This window comes from Pipra filicauda, unplaced genomic scaffold, assembly GCF_003945595.2.
Source record: "Pipra filicauda isolate LSUMZ 115617 unplaced genomic scaffold, ASM394559v2 scaffold75_size2874737_pilon, whole genome shotgun sequence".
Classification (NCBI taxonomy): Eukaryota; Metazoa; Chordata; class Aves; order Passeriformes; family Pipridae; genus Pipra; species Pipra filicauda.
This window is the reverse complement of record NW_024104931.1, coordinates 306,366-323,671: the sequence shown is the minus strand read 5'-3', so window position 1 is coordinate 323,671 and position 17,306 is coordinate 306,366. Positions and strand designations below refer to the sequence as shown.

The window sequence follows — 17,306 nt, the reverse complement described above, 5'->3', positions numbered from 1 at the left end:
GACACGCCCCGCGGTAAAGGATCTCCATAGGCGCTCACCAATCACAGGACTCAGAAGCTGACTGGCACCCCAGCCGCCCAACTAGAGGAAGGCTCTGCGTGCCAGCTCCGCGAATCAGTGAAAGGGGCCGTCGGACTGACACACACTGCGCCAATGAGAACTCAGGGCGTCGTTTTCCTGTAGCCCGGTCATAAAACCACTTCGCGGACGCTCGTTCCCGCCCACCCGGGACGCGTCCTGCCTTCCCTCTCTCAATGGGGCTGACCAGCCGGCACGCGCGCGGCTCGGGCGGGGGCCAATCACCGCTGCCCTATCAAAGGCCGCCGTGCGCGGCGAGCCAATAGGCGGGGCCGTTTCTGAGGCCTGGCTGACGCTGAGGTCGCGCCTGCCCTCAACTCCCGCCCGCGGGAGAGGCCCGGCCCGGCCCGGCTCGGCTCGGCCTGCGGTGGGGAAACTCCGAACTGGGCGTTATTCCTGGCGCCCGGGGCGGCGGCCAGGCTGTAAACCGCGCTGTTCCCCGGCAGCAACCGGCGCCGCTGCCGGTTCTCCGCGGCGGGCAGACGAAGGCACGGGCGCTGTCCCCGGGCAGTGATACACACCCGCCCCGCCCGCTGTCAGCAGTAGGGCGGGCGGGAAAAGCTCCGCAGGAGGAGGCGCGTTTACCTCCGGTCCTGGGCCTAGCGCTGCCCGAGCCCGCGGGCTCTGCAGACCCATAACGTGAGAGCCCCTTTCCCAGCGCTTCCCCGGCGGGGAGAACCGGCTCGGCCGCGCTGCTTGGCCGCCCCGCCTCGGCCGGGAGTTCCTGCGGTGTCCGGGCCCGCCCGAAAGGGGCGGAGGTCCCGCACCGGCGATGGCGGACGAGGCGCTGTTCCTGCTGCTGCACAGCGAGATGGTGGCGGGGCTGTACCGCGCCGCCGAGCAGGGCGAAGGGGTGAGTGGGGCTGGGGCCGTGCCAGGGCCGCCCGGCAGCCGCCGGGGCTGACGCGGTGGCGGCGCGTTGTGTCTTGCAGGAGAATGGGCGCTGCACCACCAAGCTGGAGAGCATGGGCTTCCGCGTCGGACAGGGGCTCATCGAAAGGTGAGTCCCTCCGGCCCCCGGCATCTTCTATTTTGGAATCCCATTCTGATGGGCACCTGCGTTTGAGTGTCACAGGACAGTTTTGGAGTATGCATTTGCCTGGTGCTTCCCGTCATGAAAACTGAGTCAGGGTATACGGTTACTTTTAATACTTATAATCATCTTTAGTTTCAGTTTGTGTAGACTTTTGCATGTTTCCTAGTTCTGGTACGTTTCATGATCTTATTCTCTTTCTGATTTACTTCTTAAACGTAATTTTATGTTTGGCTGCTACTCTGTTTCGTTTCTGCAAAGTGCTCCCAGTCCTTGTAACTGGGAGCTACCGAGCTCGTTTCCGCCTTGTTTGCTCGGGCCCTTTGGGGACCCGAGGTGCAACTTCAGCGCCCTCGTTCCAGGGTCGTGTGGAGACTCTTGGTCTTCTGAAGTGATGCTTTCATTCAACAAAGTGGTGCTGCTGTGCCAGATAAAGACCCTCAAGGATGATAAAGGGAGAGAAAACTGAAATAAGCAAGAGAGAGATCTCCCTTTTTGAAAAACAGGAACAAGTTTTACGTGTTTGTTCCTATGTGTTAGAGCTCTTTTGCATATTTGAAGGATTCCTTCCAAGCAGTAGTATAGGTATGAGTGTTTTATTTTCTATGTACACATTTAATTGAAGATAAAACTGATGGAGTGCTTTGCATCTTTGTGTATGTCAGTCATCTTTAGTAATCATGGCATTAAAACAATTTATTCTGCTATCATGTTGCAGATATTAAGATAACACTGTGTTGCTCTTAAGTTAAAATACTTGATGAATGCAGAGTGATGCTAGAATGATGCTGTACAATGGTTGGAAAACTAATTTCTGTAACAGCCTCAAAAATAATGTTGCATAGTACCATCTTTAAAAATTTGTTTTTCTGTTTAATTAGTGATGTGTGTACCATCATTATTGATACATGTCTCACTTATTTCTTAGGTTTACAAAAGATACTGCCAGGTTCAAGGATGAATTAGATATTATGAAGTTCATTTGCAAAGATTTTTGGACAACTGTATTCAAAAAACAAATAGATAACCTAAGGACTAATCATCAGGTACTAATGCTGTAGAATAAGATTTAACTTACAAAATCAATATGACTTTTGAATTGCTATTTCATTTTTGTTTTTCTTGGTCTGGAATGAATTACCTGATAAGAAACCCAAAATGCTCTTATTTGTTTTGTTTAAAAAGCAGGGTTTTGTAATATTCATGTAGCTTCAGAATACAATGTAATGATTGCTAGTGATGTCTTTATTGCCACTCCCTTTGAAAAGACTCAGTGCTTTGAATTTCACATGCACTGTTGCAGAGTTACATGGAGGGCGGGAGTGGTTACAGTTGATTAACATTTAAACAAGAACATTTTTATGTATCTCTAAATGTTAGTAGAAAACTAGTGAAAAAGTGATGTTGCTGTCTTAACATCTATTTAAATAGAATGGCTGCCTTGAAGTAATTTTTTTATTTTGAAGAATATTTACAGTTTTCAGCAGTTGAGACAGCTCACTCTAGTGAACATACTTGTGTAAGAAACAGCTGAAAAAATTCTCAAATTTGCATGTTGGTGACATTGTGCTGTATCCATGTCCTTGCCTATATCAACAGCTACAGTTCTTAAAGCAAGATGAAAATAATTTAAGGAGCCATTTTACTAGAGTAAAAAAGCTTTTTCCTATTGAAGACTTGGTTATCTTTTGACCATTTTCCTTTTGTGTCCAATTAGTAAGAAGATTTGTACAAAGATTGTGCCAAATAAAGTAGGTTTTATTTTTCAGTGATTTGTTTATGAAGTAATAACTCTAACAGATAATAATTACCTTAGAAATCTGTTTTTTTTAATTCAAAGAAAGCTGCAGTATTGAGCTTAAGATCTTAATTGTATATACAAACTTCATTTAAGTTCAAGGGTTATGAAATTCCAAAGTAGCACAGTCATTAACAAAGAAATTAAAACGACAGGTGTAGGTAAAGCTATACTATGTTCAGAAATTATTAAGTAATTTATTTATTATTATATTTACTTATATTTTTATTATACTAATTTATTATTGTTACACAAAATTGTAATGTAGAAAACACCAGACTTTTAATTCTATTGTTTGCTAGGTGTGTTACCTGTACTGCTGTTAAGGAAGATAATTCCCACTGAATTTGAGAATAAGAATAGTGAATTGCATACCAGATGAAGATTGAGATTTGAATGTAAAAACCAGTATGCATTTGATATAGGGCTAAAGACTTTCTGGTATGGAACTACTGTTTCTGAGCACCAGAAGGACTTTTCCAAGAAGAAATGTACATACATGTTTTTTAGAGATCATATTATTATCTAGGAGTTTTGTTGTAAACTCATAATTAAGTACCTTTTGGTTTGATATTCCTTGCGAGTATATAATACAATTTGAACTTAAATCACATATGCCTTAATCTAAAATTTCATTTTCAGCCTAAGAATAAAGATAAATGAAGACAATAAACAACATATATTTACAAATCAAATGTATTCACATAAAATGTTGATTCTAAGGTACTGCACATTCAACTAAAAGCCAACTTTTTTTTTCTTTTTTAAACAGGGTATTTATGTCCTCCAAGACAATAAATTTCGTCTCTTGACACAAATGTCTGCAGGAAAGCAGTATTTAGAACATGCACCGAAGGTACCCTTCAATTTTATATGCGGGGTCTACCGGTTTGATTTGAATTTCCTTGATCTATTAATAATAACTTTAAATTTTGTAACTGAATGGATACAAACTCTTCAAAAGGGCAGCTAAAGATAAGTTTTCAGAACCTGTGTACTTTTTGGAAATGCACCTTGTTTTGGAACAGTGGATTTGATTTATGGTGCAAGAAACACTCATGGTTGTTGAGAAACTTGCTGCTGCTATGTTTCAGTTATGTTGATGGTGGAAGCTTATCCGCCACTATCTGCTGCAGTCACACAAATTCTCTTTGGAAAGCATGTACTTTCAGAAGCTTTTTTAAAACTTACAAAACACATTTGGAAGATACTATTTGTTACTGAGAACAAGCTTCTGAGATGAGCTGATAGGAATGTTCAGAAAGATCTTCCACCAGTTAAGAACAGTTCTGAGTGCAGATGCTGAGTTAGGGTAATACTTCATGTAAGTAAAATCAATGCCTCTGCAGAACCTGTTATAGAGGACTTTGGTTCAGGTGGATGTAAGAAATAGAACATTCAGTTCCATTTTATGGTTTCTTAATTCTTGATCATCTTATTGCTGGCTACTGTCCTTGGGATTTTTTTTTAGTGTTTGGTGAGATGTTTCTTCTGTTTTGCAACATATATTTTAAGTATCTGCCGGCCTTTGTATTCTGTAATGTGGCCTGTGCCAAAATGCTGTCTTGCACTGTTCCTCCTTAATTGACTTTAATGCCACTTGCTAATTTCAACCAAGTCTTAGGAATATTGTTCTAAGGATATTAAATTCCTGAAGGTTTAATGGAATTAGAAACAAGTAACTCAGAACAGTGCCTCTAACAAGAGCAACCTGTGTTGTGAGTTCTGCTCTACCAAATACTGGAACTTTTGTCCATTAGAGACCTGACAAGGTCTCTCAAGCACCAAACAAAACTTCCATAGCTTTCTATTGTCCAAGCATTAAGTCTTGTGCTTGAATACTTAGTTTCAATCTTTATCAATAAGCTTCAGCCTTTACCCTTATTTAAAGAGCAACTTTGTATTTAGTATTTAGCTTTTACCTGTGGACTAATCAGAGGAGGCCTATCGAATTTGGGAATAAAGAGTATTGTAACAGCTGAAGTTTCATCAATGCCTGCATGTAAGTAGTTCTTGGAGTATTCAATTACTAGTTCACTTTATAACTTTCCTGGCTGATTTCATCACTGTATAAGCATTTATCAAGGTGGGATTAGTTTGAAGCTGCTGGGCTATAGAAATCCATATGAACTTCAGGATATGGCTTTCCACTAAATGCTTTGGTATTTAGAAAATACTGACAGAGGATAAACCTCCATCATGAGTGGAAAGCAAAACTAAAAAGTTGTATTTGCATTTGAAAGGATCAAATGCATAAGGATGTATGTCCAGAAAGCTATTTGAATAAGTGAAGATCTTTCTGTACAGGAGCCATTAAGAAAGTTAGTAAGTCAAGTCCATTGTAACTACTGCTCGATTAAAAATTTTCCACAGACTGTGCACAAATTCTAAATTTGGCTGACCTAACTTCTGTGATGTGGGAATGGATCAACTTACAGGAAAGAAGAAAAGAAAAAAAAAGCTCTTCAGCTGGAGTTAAAATTTAAATGCTAAATTTAAATAATGGCACAATTGCTTAGAATTGAACTGTAAGACTGGGATGTTCCTTACCATTTCTTTAAAAAAATTAATACAAGAAAATAGTTACTTGGAGAAATAACTCTAATGGTAATAATGTGATCTGACTTTGCTTTTTTTGCAGGTAAATTTCAGGTGATGATACAGAAGATGTAGAGCACATTCAAATCTGGGTATCTACCTTAAAAATCCTTTGGGTATGGATTCAGTATCTTGGCTCAGTCTTGTATATAACTTGTAAATTATAGCAGTATGCAGCACAATTCCAAAATATGTAATAAATATTCATTGAAATAACTTAACGCTATCCTTGTGTCTTGGTATGAAATTTATTGTATTCCAAGGTATTAATGTCCATATGGTAAAAACTGTGTGCTCACAAGTTTTCAGCAAAATATTTCAATTACCAAGAGAGCATATCTGGAAGGCCAGAGGCACAGTTTGAGAACAGAGTAAAAGCCTGATCAAGATGAAATTGGAATAAGAAACTAACGTGTGTTGTGTCACCTAATGTGAATGCCCAACTGCTGTTTTTCCCTGTTCACTCTGAACTGTGAGGCAGCAGAGATTGCCTTTGTATTTCTCTTACGGAGCCAGTGTCGGAATGGGGCATGTGGCATGTAGGAATGCAGGTATGATGCAGTAGAAACAAGAACTTACTTCTCCATAGTTAAACAGTTTCTCATACCTCCTTAAAATTAGCACCTTTTTATTTGTGTCAGAATGATTTTACACCTAAGGTTATCTGTACTGGCCAGGAAGGAAATTTGTTCTAGCTTGTTGTACATAAACTTGATATTAATGTAGTTGCTTTTAATTGCTAACTACGGATCACTTCTGTAATGAGTGTGTGCAGGAAGATGATTAGGCCTGAAAGAAGCTATAAAGACATCGCCAAGACTCTTGAGGACACTGGGGTTTGCTAGATACTTGTTACAAGATTTGCATAACAATACATATCTTGCTGTAGGTAAGCATGAAAACATCTTGTTAAAACTTCTAATGAATTTTGCTGTAAGACTTTTCTGTTGGCAGGTTCAGGCCTTATACTTACTTTCAAATGCATCACAATAGAAACAGTGTTTATTCAGAAGCATGAGAATGCCTTGTGATAGTGATTCAGTTTCTGGTTTTGAGACCAGTAAATAACAGGCTAATTAGAAGAGCTCACATATTAAAGTGACACCTTTGATACACAACTATCTTCCATGTTGGGAGAAGTGGATGTTGTACAGTAGTATGGTGGGCAAGAACAGTGGAAACTGTTCTTTCATAAGTTCTAGGAAAGGTCAAACTTATAATAGATCAAGCCTTTTCTAGAAAGCTGTCACAAGCTGGCAAGCTAGAGACTATAAATATGATAACCAGGGGTTTATTATACTTGAGCTTAAGATGTGACCAAGTTCTGATATTTTCAGGTACTGTGAATGATAGTTCAGATTAGCTGTAGCTGAATAACTTAACAGTTCTTGGAAACAAAGAGAGCAGAAATTGAACCAGCAGAATGCTGTCCCACTTTTTATAGAACTAGCAGAGGTGAAAGTAATTACGGTAGTATGGTACTCAGTGGGGATCTGCAGTTTGATTGAAAACACTGGGTTCTTATACTGGTAGTTTAGAGGAAGGTGGTGGTGGTTGTTCACCTTTATAACTCAGATTTGTTTGGAGTTGTAGGAGTGGAGAGTTAGCTAACTCGTATTCTTGCATTACCCAGGTTATTCAGTTGCCAACTCATTCTGCTTTCAACATGCTGAAAATGTTACTATAAAGAGATTAGAAATAATTTGCGCTATGTGCCTAATAGATGGACATTTCACTGTCATCATGTTTAGGCATCTGCAGTGGGGATTATTGTGGCATCATCATGGACAGAATCTGCTACTTGCATCTCCAGAATCTCTTACTTGCATCTCCAGAATCTCTTACTTGCATCTCCAGAATCTCTTACTTGCATCTCCAGAATCTCTTACTTGCATCTCCAGAAATAACACTCTGGTAGTTATTGCAACTAATTTTGATTTTTCAATGACAGTTAAGACTACCATTCCAGATGCAAAAATGCCAATCATTCAAAGCCATTTTAACAATGTATCAATAACTGGTTATGGCTAATGATTATTTTTAATAGTGAGGGGAGGGACTTAATTTCCACAATACACAGGAAGCACATGTCATTTAATACTCTATATCAATTGGCTGCTATGAGCTGAATTCATAGTTCCTTTAAAATGGATTTTTAATTGCTGAGGACAATTACAATCAGAGGGAGTTATGTACATACCAAGCAGATGCTGATCCTCTTGGCAAAGCACTCCACGTTAAATATATATGTAAATAAGTGAGCTAATGTATTTGTCAAGATAACCATACAGAAAATAAATTCTGTTAATAAATGCTTCTATTAAAAGCATTGAATACAGATGTGTAATTTTCACTGGTTTCTGCAACTGTTTACTAAAAATAGTATTACTACTCATGAAGTAGTAATATTTACATTTTACTAGAACAATTGTTTCAGTAACCTACTGGATATAGTTGAACTGCTTAGCAGTGCTTAAGCTCAGGCACCAAAACTTGAAAAAGTACCTTAAACCCTAGCTGTGTAAATTTCTATAGTAAGGCTGCTGTTAAATAGTATAGACTGAGAAAAACCACAGTGTTTACGAACACTCCATAAAATCCTTTAATTTTATTAAAAAAAGTCCTCAATAGGTCTGTTAGAAAAAGAACAATCATTTGTAATGTAACCTCAGACTTTACCTAATAGCAGTGTTCATAGGATTACTCAAATGGTAGAAATTTCTAACCAAGAATGTAGTTTACAAAGACAGGAGCTTGAGAGATGATGCCAGACAGTTCATTTACCATTTTACGATGATGGTATCAGAGACGTTGACAATTTCATGCTAAAGTTCAGCTGAAGGTACTCATAGTTGTCCCAAATGCATTAGGGTGAGAGTATTCTGAAGGGATTGTATGGTACTTTGGGTCTGAACAGTGCAGTGTCTTGCTGTTAACTCTGATAATGCTGTTTGTACTATGGCAATGCAAAATACTGGATATTGTCAAAATGGCCTAGGAAGGCTCATCAGCCAGGTCACGTTGATCGAAGTACCTAGTGGAATAAAGTGGAATATGGTAAAACACCCTCTAATGCAATGTACTCCATACTTTGAGTTCTTAGATCCCTTGCTTTCTAGCTCTTGTTTTAGTGTTTCTATCATAATTACAGCTTTGTGGTTCAGGCGGCTCATCTGAGGAAAGGAATAAGCTTACTTTATTCTTAGGTTTATCTTAAGTCCTTTTAGCTAAGTATATTTGCTATATCATTTTTAAAAGAATATAGGTTAGGACAAGTAATCACACTTTTATGCTGGACATATGTTACTGTTTAGGTGTATTTATGCTGGACATACATTACTGTTTTAGGTGTATTTATGCTGGACATACATTACTGTTTTAGGTGTATAAGTTGCATTACCTGCTAACTAAGCATATTATCAAGTTCAGAGCTGATATTTGTTCTTCATTCTTGTTCTCCTGAAAAAGAGGTAAATATTAGAATAGTTCTTTTGTTATCTGTGTCAAATAGAAAAGCTGTTACACGCCATGTTTTATGTATTTGTAGTCTTCCCTTCATTCTCAAGCAAACTTAGGACATGAAAAGTTAATTACTAAGACTTCAAGAATTGAAAAATAATCCTCTTAATCTGCTAAATTCACCAAGTCCTTTGCACAATGTTATATTAAATCTTACCTCCATTACCCTGACTTCTGAACATCGTCTTGCCAGCTGTCGAATAAGGGAGTGAGCTTCAGGTAGCAAAGGTTTTTCTAGGCATGCCAACAGTGCATAAAGCCATCTACCCTGTGAGGATTCAAATAACAAAGTTTTAATTATAAGCATTTCCTTGAAGATTCAAGCTGTTATTGTTATACAGAGTAGGACTGGAGTGTAAGTCTCAAAACAAAATTGCATTTAAGTGCTACATGCTGTAATTGAATTTTGAAAGCCAAATTAGACACTACGCGGTAGAGTTTTGTGCCTCTAGATAAGATTGTGAGGAGTACTCCTGGGTTTCCTGGTATTTTTTGAATGCTGGCCAAAATACAAATTAATACAGCTTACAGTATTACCATCTGAGGGAAGGATTATTTTAGTAATATCTAAAGAGTATTACTTGGCTATTATTTTTTAACTTCACAATCTGCAGAAAAACATTCCTGAAGAGTGAATCTATTAAGTCAGATCTTTGTGGAATTAGTGGTTAGATCTGCTTGAAGATTTCTACCACTGTGAAAACATGTCCTTTGCATTTTACTTCATAGAATTCTACTGCATTCTTACAAACATAATTTCTGCTACCAGTCTAACTTTTTCATTTAATTACAGTGTCTAGTGGCTTTCATTGTAGGACTAAAGTAAAAGTCAATGTGCACATTCTCTGCAACACATTGCTTAAAAAGAAACAAGTGCTACAGAAAGGACAGAACGTGAAAGGCTTTTTAGTGACTCAAAAATAGTGAAACTGTGTTTAGTATCATGTAAGTAATTTTTCATGACTCTCTTGCTTTGTGGTACTGAAGGAGATGAGATGCATTCACCAAGGTGTTCTGTAGATACAGTGCCATTACACAGCTGATCAGTCTAGGTGTGGCCAAAGTCTGTGCCAATGTACCCCGTCCATCAGGATTTCTTAGGTTTGGTTTATCACCACACTAATGCAGCTAAGCTTTCTGGTGTGTGCTGCACATGAAAAGATTAAATGTGTTTTTGCCAGCACACTGTCATGCACCTTCAAACTAAAATGGAGGTGTTGGTAAATACAGTGTGCAGCACCCTGGCAGCTTAAACTGATCAGAACCAAAGCTGCTGCTCTCTGACCCTCTGCTCTCCCCAACATCGATAATCGTCAAGCCTTGTGGCTTAAGTTAGTTTGGGGAGTGATAAAAAGGGGAGGGGTTTTGGTAATACTTGTTAGGTCTGTATCTGTTATGTTTTGTAATCAGCCTTCCAGCAAGTTCTGTGAATACTTATTTTAATATCTAACCAAGAAAGCTTTGAAAGTAACAATATGACACATCCATCTAAAAACCTCTTTAGAAATCAAAATAATTTAATAGAAAGCTATAAACAATTTATGCTTCGTTTAACGCATTCATGTGCAAGTAGTTAAATTAAAAATTACCAGTTCTGGAGTAAATTTTTTCTCTCCAAACCAGCTTATCAGGTATTCTAAGACACTGGTTACTGTTGCCTTCAAAAGAGGAACAGAAAGAGACAATACTTGAAATGTTTAGTTTTGTTGTCCTTCTATCTGAAGGATTTTATTATAAAATATTTCTACTCCACTGTGATACTCCATGGTATTTATTCCATGTTGAAGTTACATATAAGGGTAAAGTAAGTGTGTTAAGCACCACTTCCCGGAAAGAACTTTATATAAAATGAAGTAATTTTCAGTGTTAACAAAAAGTTATGGATAAATAGCTACAGATTAGGAAAGAGGCATCACACTGACTAGTTGTTTCTGCATAAAGATGACTAGTGGGAAACGTAGTAAAGGAATGATAAATGTGACTCGTCTTGCAATGTATGTAAAAGTTCACAATCAAGTTGAAGGGCTGCACTTAAAACACCAAATGAGAAATCTTAAAACATTGTCAAGCACCTATTGGGGCATTCAGCAAAAATTCAAACACTAAATGTTCTATAGAGAAATTACAATGACAAAATACTCTTAAAACTAGTAACGAAAAATATTCCCTAGTAAAGTTATTTGTAGCTGAAGGTGAGATAATGATTACGTGTCTTCCTTCAAAGTGTACAATGAATAGAAGTTGTAATAAACAATTGCCTACTCTAGGCACAGAAAAATAGATAAGACTGCTGCAACAGTCAGAATCACATAGTAACATTGCCTACATCATTATTTCTCATATTTTACTAGGTAGGCTTACCTGATTCATCCTGCTAACAATACTTAGCAAAGGGGGAAAGCCCACCTGAAAAACATGAAGTTGGAAAATGCAAAATTATCATAAACATTTTTGTTTTAATTTGATGTGCTAAGATTTTAAGGTGATGTTCAGACACTTCTAGTAATTGGAAAGTCTGTTCAGAGCTTTGAAATCTGTTAAAAAGTCTTCAAGCAAGTTGAAGATAAGGTCTAGTCAAATTTGGTATCAGAGAACCTTGCTTTTACTGTTTTTTGTTAAAGTTTTGTTTTTTCAAAATGATGCAGTGAAGGGCATGTTTGTGGGATAACATCTATGAGGAGGGTAATCACATATCACTATGCAACAAACACTAAAGAAGTCTATGCAGACTTTCCATTCAGATCAGCAAGCAACAAAGTAGTGCACTTAAGCTGACAACAGATGAAGGAACTCTTCAGCTTTTTGACTGAAGAGATAAACTCGTTCTCTGCTTCACAGTTTCTGCTTAAAAGGAATGAAAAATGGGACTTTCTGCACTCACCAGAGAGCCTATTTTCTATTTAGCACAAGTGGTAGTAAACAGCAGGATTTTTTCTGGCAGTTAGTCTATAAAATAACAGCTGAAAACTACATATAAGTCCTATACTTACCTTCATGTAATCAATTCCTATATTTTCATCATTGGGTAGTGCATCTATTTCTGAGTGTATTCTTTCACCCAGGCAGAACTTCTTCCAGCCTTCTTCATCCTCTGATTTTGGCTGAAGTAAATAAAAATAAATGAAAACTGTGTAATACTGCTATCTTGAAGACACTGGAGAAAAGACTTGATAATATTCCTAAACTGTTGCATGAAACCATAAAAGCAAGATTAACCATGGATTTAATGAGTGGGAAAACAAACCACATGTCACTGTTATGAATTCTACTCACCATAATAACATTGCTGTCCAAATGTTGTGACCGCCAGTGATTTCTGTGCTTGTTCAGGCTCTGAGTAATTAAAACAAAGCCAAATCACAGCTTAACTCTGCAGTTATTTTATCCTAGCAATAAGTGCTCTTCATTACTCTTAAAATGTACAAAAAGTATGTTTTATGACTCTCTATAAATCAATAGATTTATAGGCAGCACAACTGGCCAAATATTTCTCATGCCTCTTAGCAGAAATGTAATTAAGGTGCTCATACTGTGTTTTTGGAAGTAATGTTAAAGCTGAAGGAATTTTGAAGTCTACTGCATAAAGTTTAGCCGAGCTAGTAAGCTTTAATAGTCTTCTAGACTTCTCTTGGTATAACAAACTTAAGAAAAAATCCACTGATTTAATCCAAAACCACACATAAAGCCAATATCCTATTTCCAATAGTGGTCTGTATCTGCATCAAAGGTCTACAGAACAGTTTGAAAGAAGGCAAGTGTGCTTCCTTAGCACATTTCTTCTAGCTGAATTGGTCTGCTTGACAGTTTTCCTGTAGGGAGATGTAAACATTCTGTAACAGAAGAAATTTGTCTCCCAATCTAATTGTTATTGTAGCCATACAAAAGAACAGATAAAAATGCTGTAAGTAACAGCAGCTGAGGCAGTGTTTGAACAAGTGATTTCCAATGCTCTTTTTAGGTTTTAAAGACTTTTTAGGATAGTCTCACGCTTCACAGTGTTAATTCTGGCACAGATGAGAAGACAATTGATTTGTGCATTAAAGAAATATCTATACAGTGAATATTCTTTTAGATGTCAGTTTCCTTAGTTCTCCTAAAACCTTAGATTATGACTAATATACAGGATGCAATGTGATCCCTCATAGAAACAGGGGGTAGCTCAGTTAATGTTTAGATGCATCTCCACCTTCACTGATTTTCCTCCCTGAAAAAAACATGGTACATGAGCTCATGCAGAGTTCAGTGCTACAGCAGCTTTGGCACAGCTGGTCATACCTCAGTACTTGAGGTATTCCTGCAGTGCAGCATCGATGCACTGCACGCTGTCCACCGTACTGGGGTAACAAATGATCTCTCCCTACATCTTTGTTATGTTTTCCATTTCACCCTGTTTGAACTGTACACAGAGAATAATGGAATCAGAGAGAGGTTTGGGTTGGAAGGGACGTTCAGAGGCCATGTAGTCCAACCCTTCTGCCATAGGCAGGGACATCTTCAACTAGATCATGCTCAGAGCCCCATCCAACCTGACCTTTACTGTTTCCAGGGATGGGGCATCTACCACCTCTCTGGGCAACCTCTGCCAGTGTTTTACCACCCTCATTGTGAAAAAATTCTTCCTTATATCTAATCTAAATTGACCCTCCTTTAGTTTTGCACTGTAGCTTAGCTGAACTTAGAACCTTTACCCTTTGAGAGTGCTTAATTTTCTAGTTTTGTTCTGTTATTTACGAGCAGGGTGCAAACGTGTTAGGAAAGATTTAAGTCTGTGCTAACACTACAACCTTACAAATACATTTTACCAAATAAATATTTCTCCTCATAATGGGTGCCACACATCTGTTGGGTGTCAACAGATTCCTTAATGGAAAGTGTGTTCTACTTTCTGAATGTCCTGGTGGGTTAGAATCCACTTGTTTTTTTCAGTTGAGTTCTGCAGAACATTTCCTGCTAGCGCTAGGTTTTAATATAACTGATCACATCATAGAGGTTTTTGTTCCTCCTCAACTACTCCATATCACTTAATCTAAATACTGATATATTTTTGCTGAAGTTGAAGAATTTTTTAAATGTGACTCTCTCAAGAGTTTTATCAGGGGTTTAAAAGCCATACAGTATATATTCAGTTATTTTTCAAGAACTTAAAACATTTGCCTACAAACATCTATTTTACCACAAAGTCATAATATTTCTATACTAGATGTAAAGTTGTCCCCCAGAAAGCACAGATATTCTATCTAGACTGTGCAAGACCCCTCACATACACTATTTTGTACCTGACGTACAGCTGAGAAATTGGCCACCTGCTGCTGCTGCCACCTGAGTGTTGGAGAGTATCCTTCAGGAGCAGGCTGACATCCGGAAATCTGAGAAAACACCGGCAATGATTATAATGTAAAAAGAGCTTTATAAGAAGAATCCTTAAGAACAAGAGAATCAGTGGATCTTTACTGTTAGGTAAACAATATCCTTTAAATCTTCACCTAAGGTAACTTCATGACCACATCCAAGACTGACTTAAGAGTTGCTTTAGACAAAATTTCTTCTGTCTGACTCTTCTCATATGTACACAGAAAGCAGAACTAAGTGTTCAAAATATATTATCAGTATTTAAGGTCTTTCTTTTAGCAATTATTCTGCCCTAATCTCCCAGTTTATAAAAATCAGGGTGCTGTTTCCTTACCTTGGACAGAAGCTATCAATCTTAGGCATTCTACTTGTCAAGATAATAAGTTCAGAAGACAGAAGATCACAAAAACATCTAGGAAATTAACTCTTACAATTAAGTAGATATAACCTTTTTAAAGATCAGCATGAAACAGTTATTAAAAAAATTAAAATCTTTCTACAAGTGTTTAAGAATTCCACTACAGACAGATGAAGAGAATGGTCACAGAAGTTACACGCTCATGTCAGCACCAGAAACTTCCCTTGAGCAATCTAGTAGTGAAATTTCAGATTACACAGAGAACAGCAAACTTGGTCTCTTGAACTATTTGAAAGCAGATTAAAGACCAAGCTGGCAGGCCAATGTAACAACAGAAAAATCTGCTTGGGCAGTAAGGAAAAATTCCAATAAAATATTATTACCAATAAGGAAAAAATGGTGGTAGAATTTTGTCTGACTTTAGTAAAGCTCAGCTGCACTTACTACCCTTACCCTAGATATAAATTTAAACCTTAAAATAGGTATGGAGAGATCTTTCTTCTAAAATTTATGCAGGTTAATTTAATTTTATGATTACATACTTGTAAAATTTAATGCAACATTTGATTTCCTCAGACAGTAAAATAGTCTGCTGTGTATCATATAGTATGGATATTATCAATTTAATCAGTTATAAAGACTGCTGTTAACCAGCAGTTGCACAGATGTTTTTTCGAATCCAGACATTTAATTCTTTAAATGCTTTTAAAATCCAGCAGTGCTATTTAGTTATGCCGACTTCCCAAAATTAGTATAAACATCATATTAACATTGTTGCCCTTTATTTTTTCCCCTTTCAAAATGTGTAAAAGCCCTCAAACTTACTGAAATGTTTACTGTCTGCTTCTTTTTCAATTTTCTGGGGTCTATTTTTGCCACGACCACATCGGGACATCGTGCTGCTTCAATCCTACAAAATAAAATCAAGTGGCTGCATTTTTTCCATTCTGTAACAGGTGGATATATGCCGGATGTCTCTGAAATACTCCTAGAGTCATGGAAAGCATGAGTTGGAAGGGACCCATCAGGATCATCGATTCCAACTCCTGGCCCTGCGCAGGGCACCTCAACAATCACACCATGTGCTTGAGAGCATTGTCCAAACGCTTCTTCAACTCTGTCAGGCTTGGTGTTGTGACCACTTCTCTGGGGACCCTGTTCCAGTGCCCAACCACCCTCTGGGTGAAGAATCTTTCCCCGATATCCAACAGAAACCTCCCCTGACTCAGCTTCATGCCGTTTCCTCGAGTCCTGTCACTGGTCACTAGAGCGAGGAGACCGGTACCTGCCCCTCCTGCAGGTGTGTAAGACACGGATTTGCCGGCGAAAGGGCAGCACCGCTCGGCCGCCCTGGCGCGCCGCGACGCGCAGCGCGGCCCGGGCAGCACCGGGGCCGCGCCGCTCTAGCGGAGAGGTGACGGGCTCGCCCCGAACCATCCGCCCCGCCACTCACTGGACGCGCTTCAGATACTCTTGAGGTGTCCTGGGAGGCACCGTAGGGTCGAAGTCCTCGGCCAGGTCCCAGTCCCCCACGGGCAGCAGCCGCGGCATCAACTCCTCCACGCCCGGCTCCATGGCCGGTCGGCGCTGCTCTCGCGAGAGCGGCGGAGCGGGAGGGGCGGAGCCGCTCCGGTACCGGGAGCGCGACTGGGGGGCGATGGGGCCCTCGGGGGGCGATGGAGCCGTCGGGGGGCGATGGGGCCCTCGCGGAGCCCTCAGGGCGCCCCGGTAAGGGAGGCCTGGCGGTGCGCTTTGATATGTCGCGACCTGCTCTGGCCGTTTCGGCTGCCCTGAAAACCCCGTGAGGGAAGTTTGGCCCAAGAGCAGAGCAGAAAGGGGTTGTGCCAATTTACTGCCCATCAAACCAGGCCAGTTGTTGGAAAATGTGGAATGTGTGGAATTTTTACGTAGAAGAAGAAGGGAGATTGAATCCGTGAAACAGAGAGCAGCTGACAAGCTCTAAGCGATGCCCAGGTGTTAGAAAGACAAACTACTTGTTGGTAGAATTGCCTTATTAAGGTTTAGGGCTGGACATGCTTCAAAGATCTCAGACCTAGGGAGAGGTTAACAGAGGCTGGGAAGAAGGATGTACCACTGATAGTGGACACAAAGAATGTAGAATTTGTGAGCCACAAGGACATTTGATAGAACTCCCAAGATAAGGAAGAAACTAATAAAGCCAGCTCAGCCACTGTGCTGATCCAGCTCCAATTGGGTTGAAGGTAATTCTGGCAGGGGCAGATCGTGACCACCAACTCAAAAAATCCTCCGACCCAAGATAAGAGAAAGAATGAGCATGCAGACTAATTATTATGAGCAGTGAATCATTAACATATAGAATGCTAATTAATAAGAGTTCTAGGTACCTTGTAGCAAATGAATATTAATGCCTTTGTTTGCTTAAATGTATAAATAGTGAAAAGTTTTGGTAGATATGTTGCTGGCTTTGTAAATTTGCCACCTAGCAAATTCTTCTCTCAGTGCAGAACTGTAAATAAATACCTCAACTCTGTGTGTGGATTAGCCTCTCGCACACCTGGTGAAAGGACCTATTTTGGGACAACACTATTTTT

At 39.3% G+C, this 17,306-nt stretch overlaps 2 protein-coding genes across 7 annotated transcripts; one reads left to right on the top strand and one right to left on the bottom strand.

Moving 5' to 3' along the window:
• The first annotated feature begins 155 nt into the window (after positions 1-155).
• Positions 156-5,733, top strand: TRAPPC6B (trafficking protein particle complex 6B). The gene is made up of 6 exons (XM_039389666.1): positions 156-931; positions 1,011-1,078; positions 2,040-2,157; positions 3,682-3,765; positions 4,818-4,911; positions 5,551-5,733. The coding sequence occupies exons 1-6, from the start codon at positions 851-853 to the stop codon at positions 5,580-5,582; spliced, it is 477 nt and encodes a 158-aa protein (XP_039245600.1). The 5' UTR covers positions 156-850; the 3' UTR covers positions 5,583-5,733.
• Positions 5,734-8,085: 2,352 nt separating this feature from the next.
• On the bottom strand, positions 8,086-16,323 carry GEMIN2 (gem nuclear organelle associated protein 2). Of its 6 annotated transcripts, none has more exons than XM_027720237.2 (10): positions 16,187-16,323; positions 15,559-15,643; positions 14,303-14,392; positions 12,300-12,359; positions 12,017-12,127; positions 11,388-11,432; positions 10,616-10,684; positions 9,184-9,294; positions 8,908-8,966; positions 8,086-8,541 (listed from the first exon to the last, which is right to left on the bottom strand). In XM_027720237.2, exons 1-10 carry the CDS (start codon positions 16,306-16,308, stop codon positions 8,502-8,504), a joined length of 792 nt encoding a protein of 263 aa, XP_027576038.1. In that variant the 5' UTR covers positions 16,309-16,323; the 3' UTR covers positions 8,086-8,501. The 6 variants fall into 6 exon arrangements, with proteins under 6 accessions (XP_027576038.1, XP_039245596.1, XP_039245597.1 ...); XM_039389662.1 differs by lacking the exon at positions 16,187-16,323 and adding an exon at positions 16,019-16,178 and having other exon boundaries at positions 14,291-14,392; XM_039389663.1 differs by lacking the exon at positions 16,187-16,323 and adding an exon at positions 16,019-16,178.
• Between the last annotated feature and the right edge of the window lie 983 nt (positions 16,324-17,306).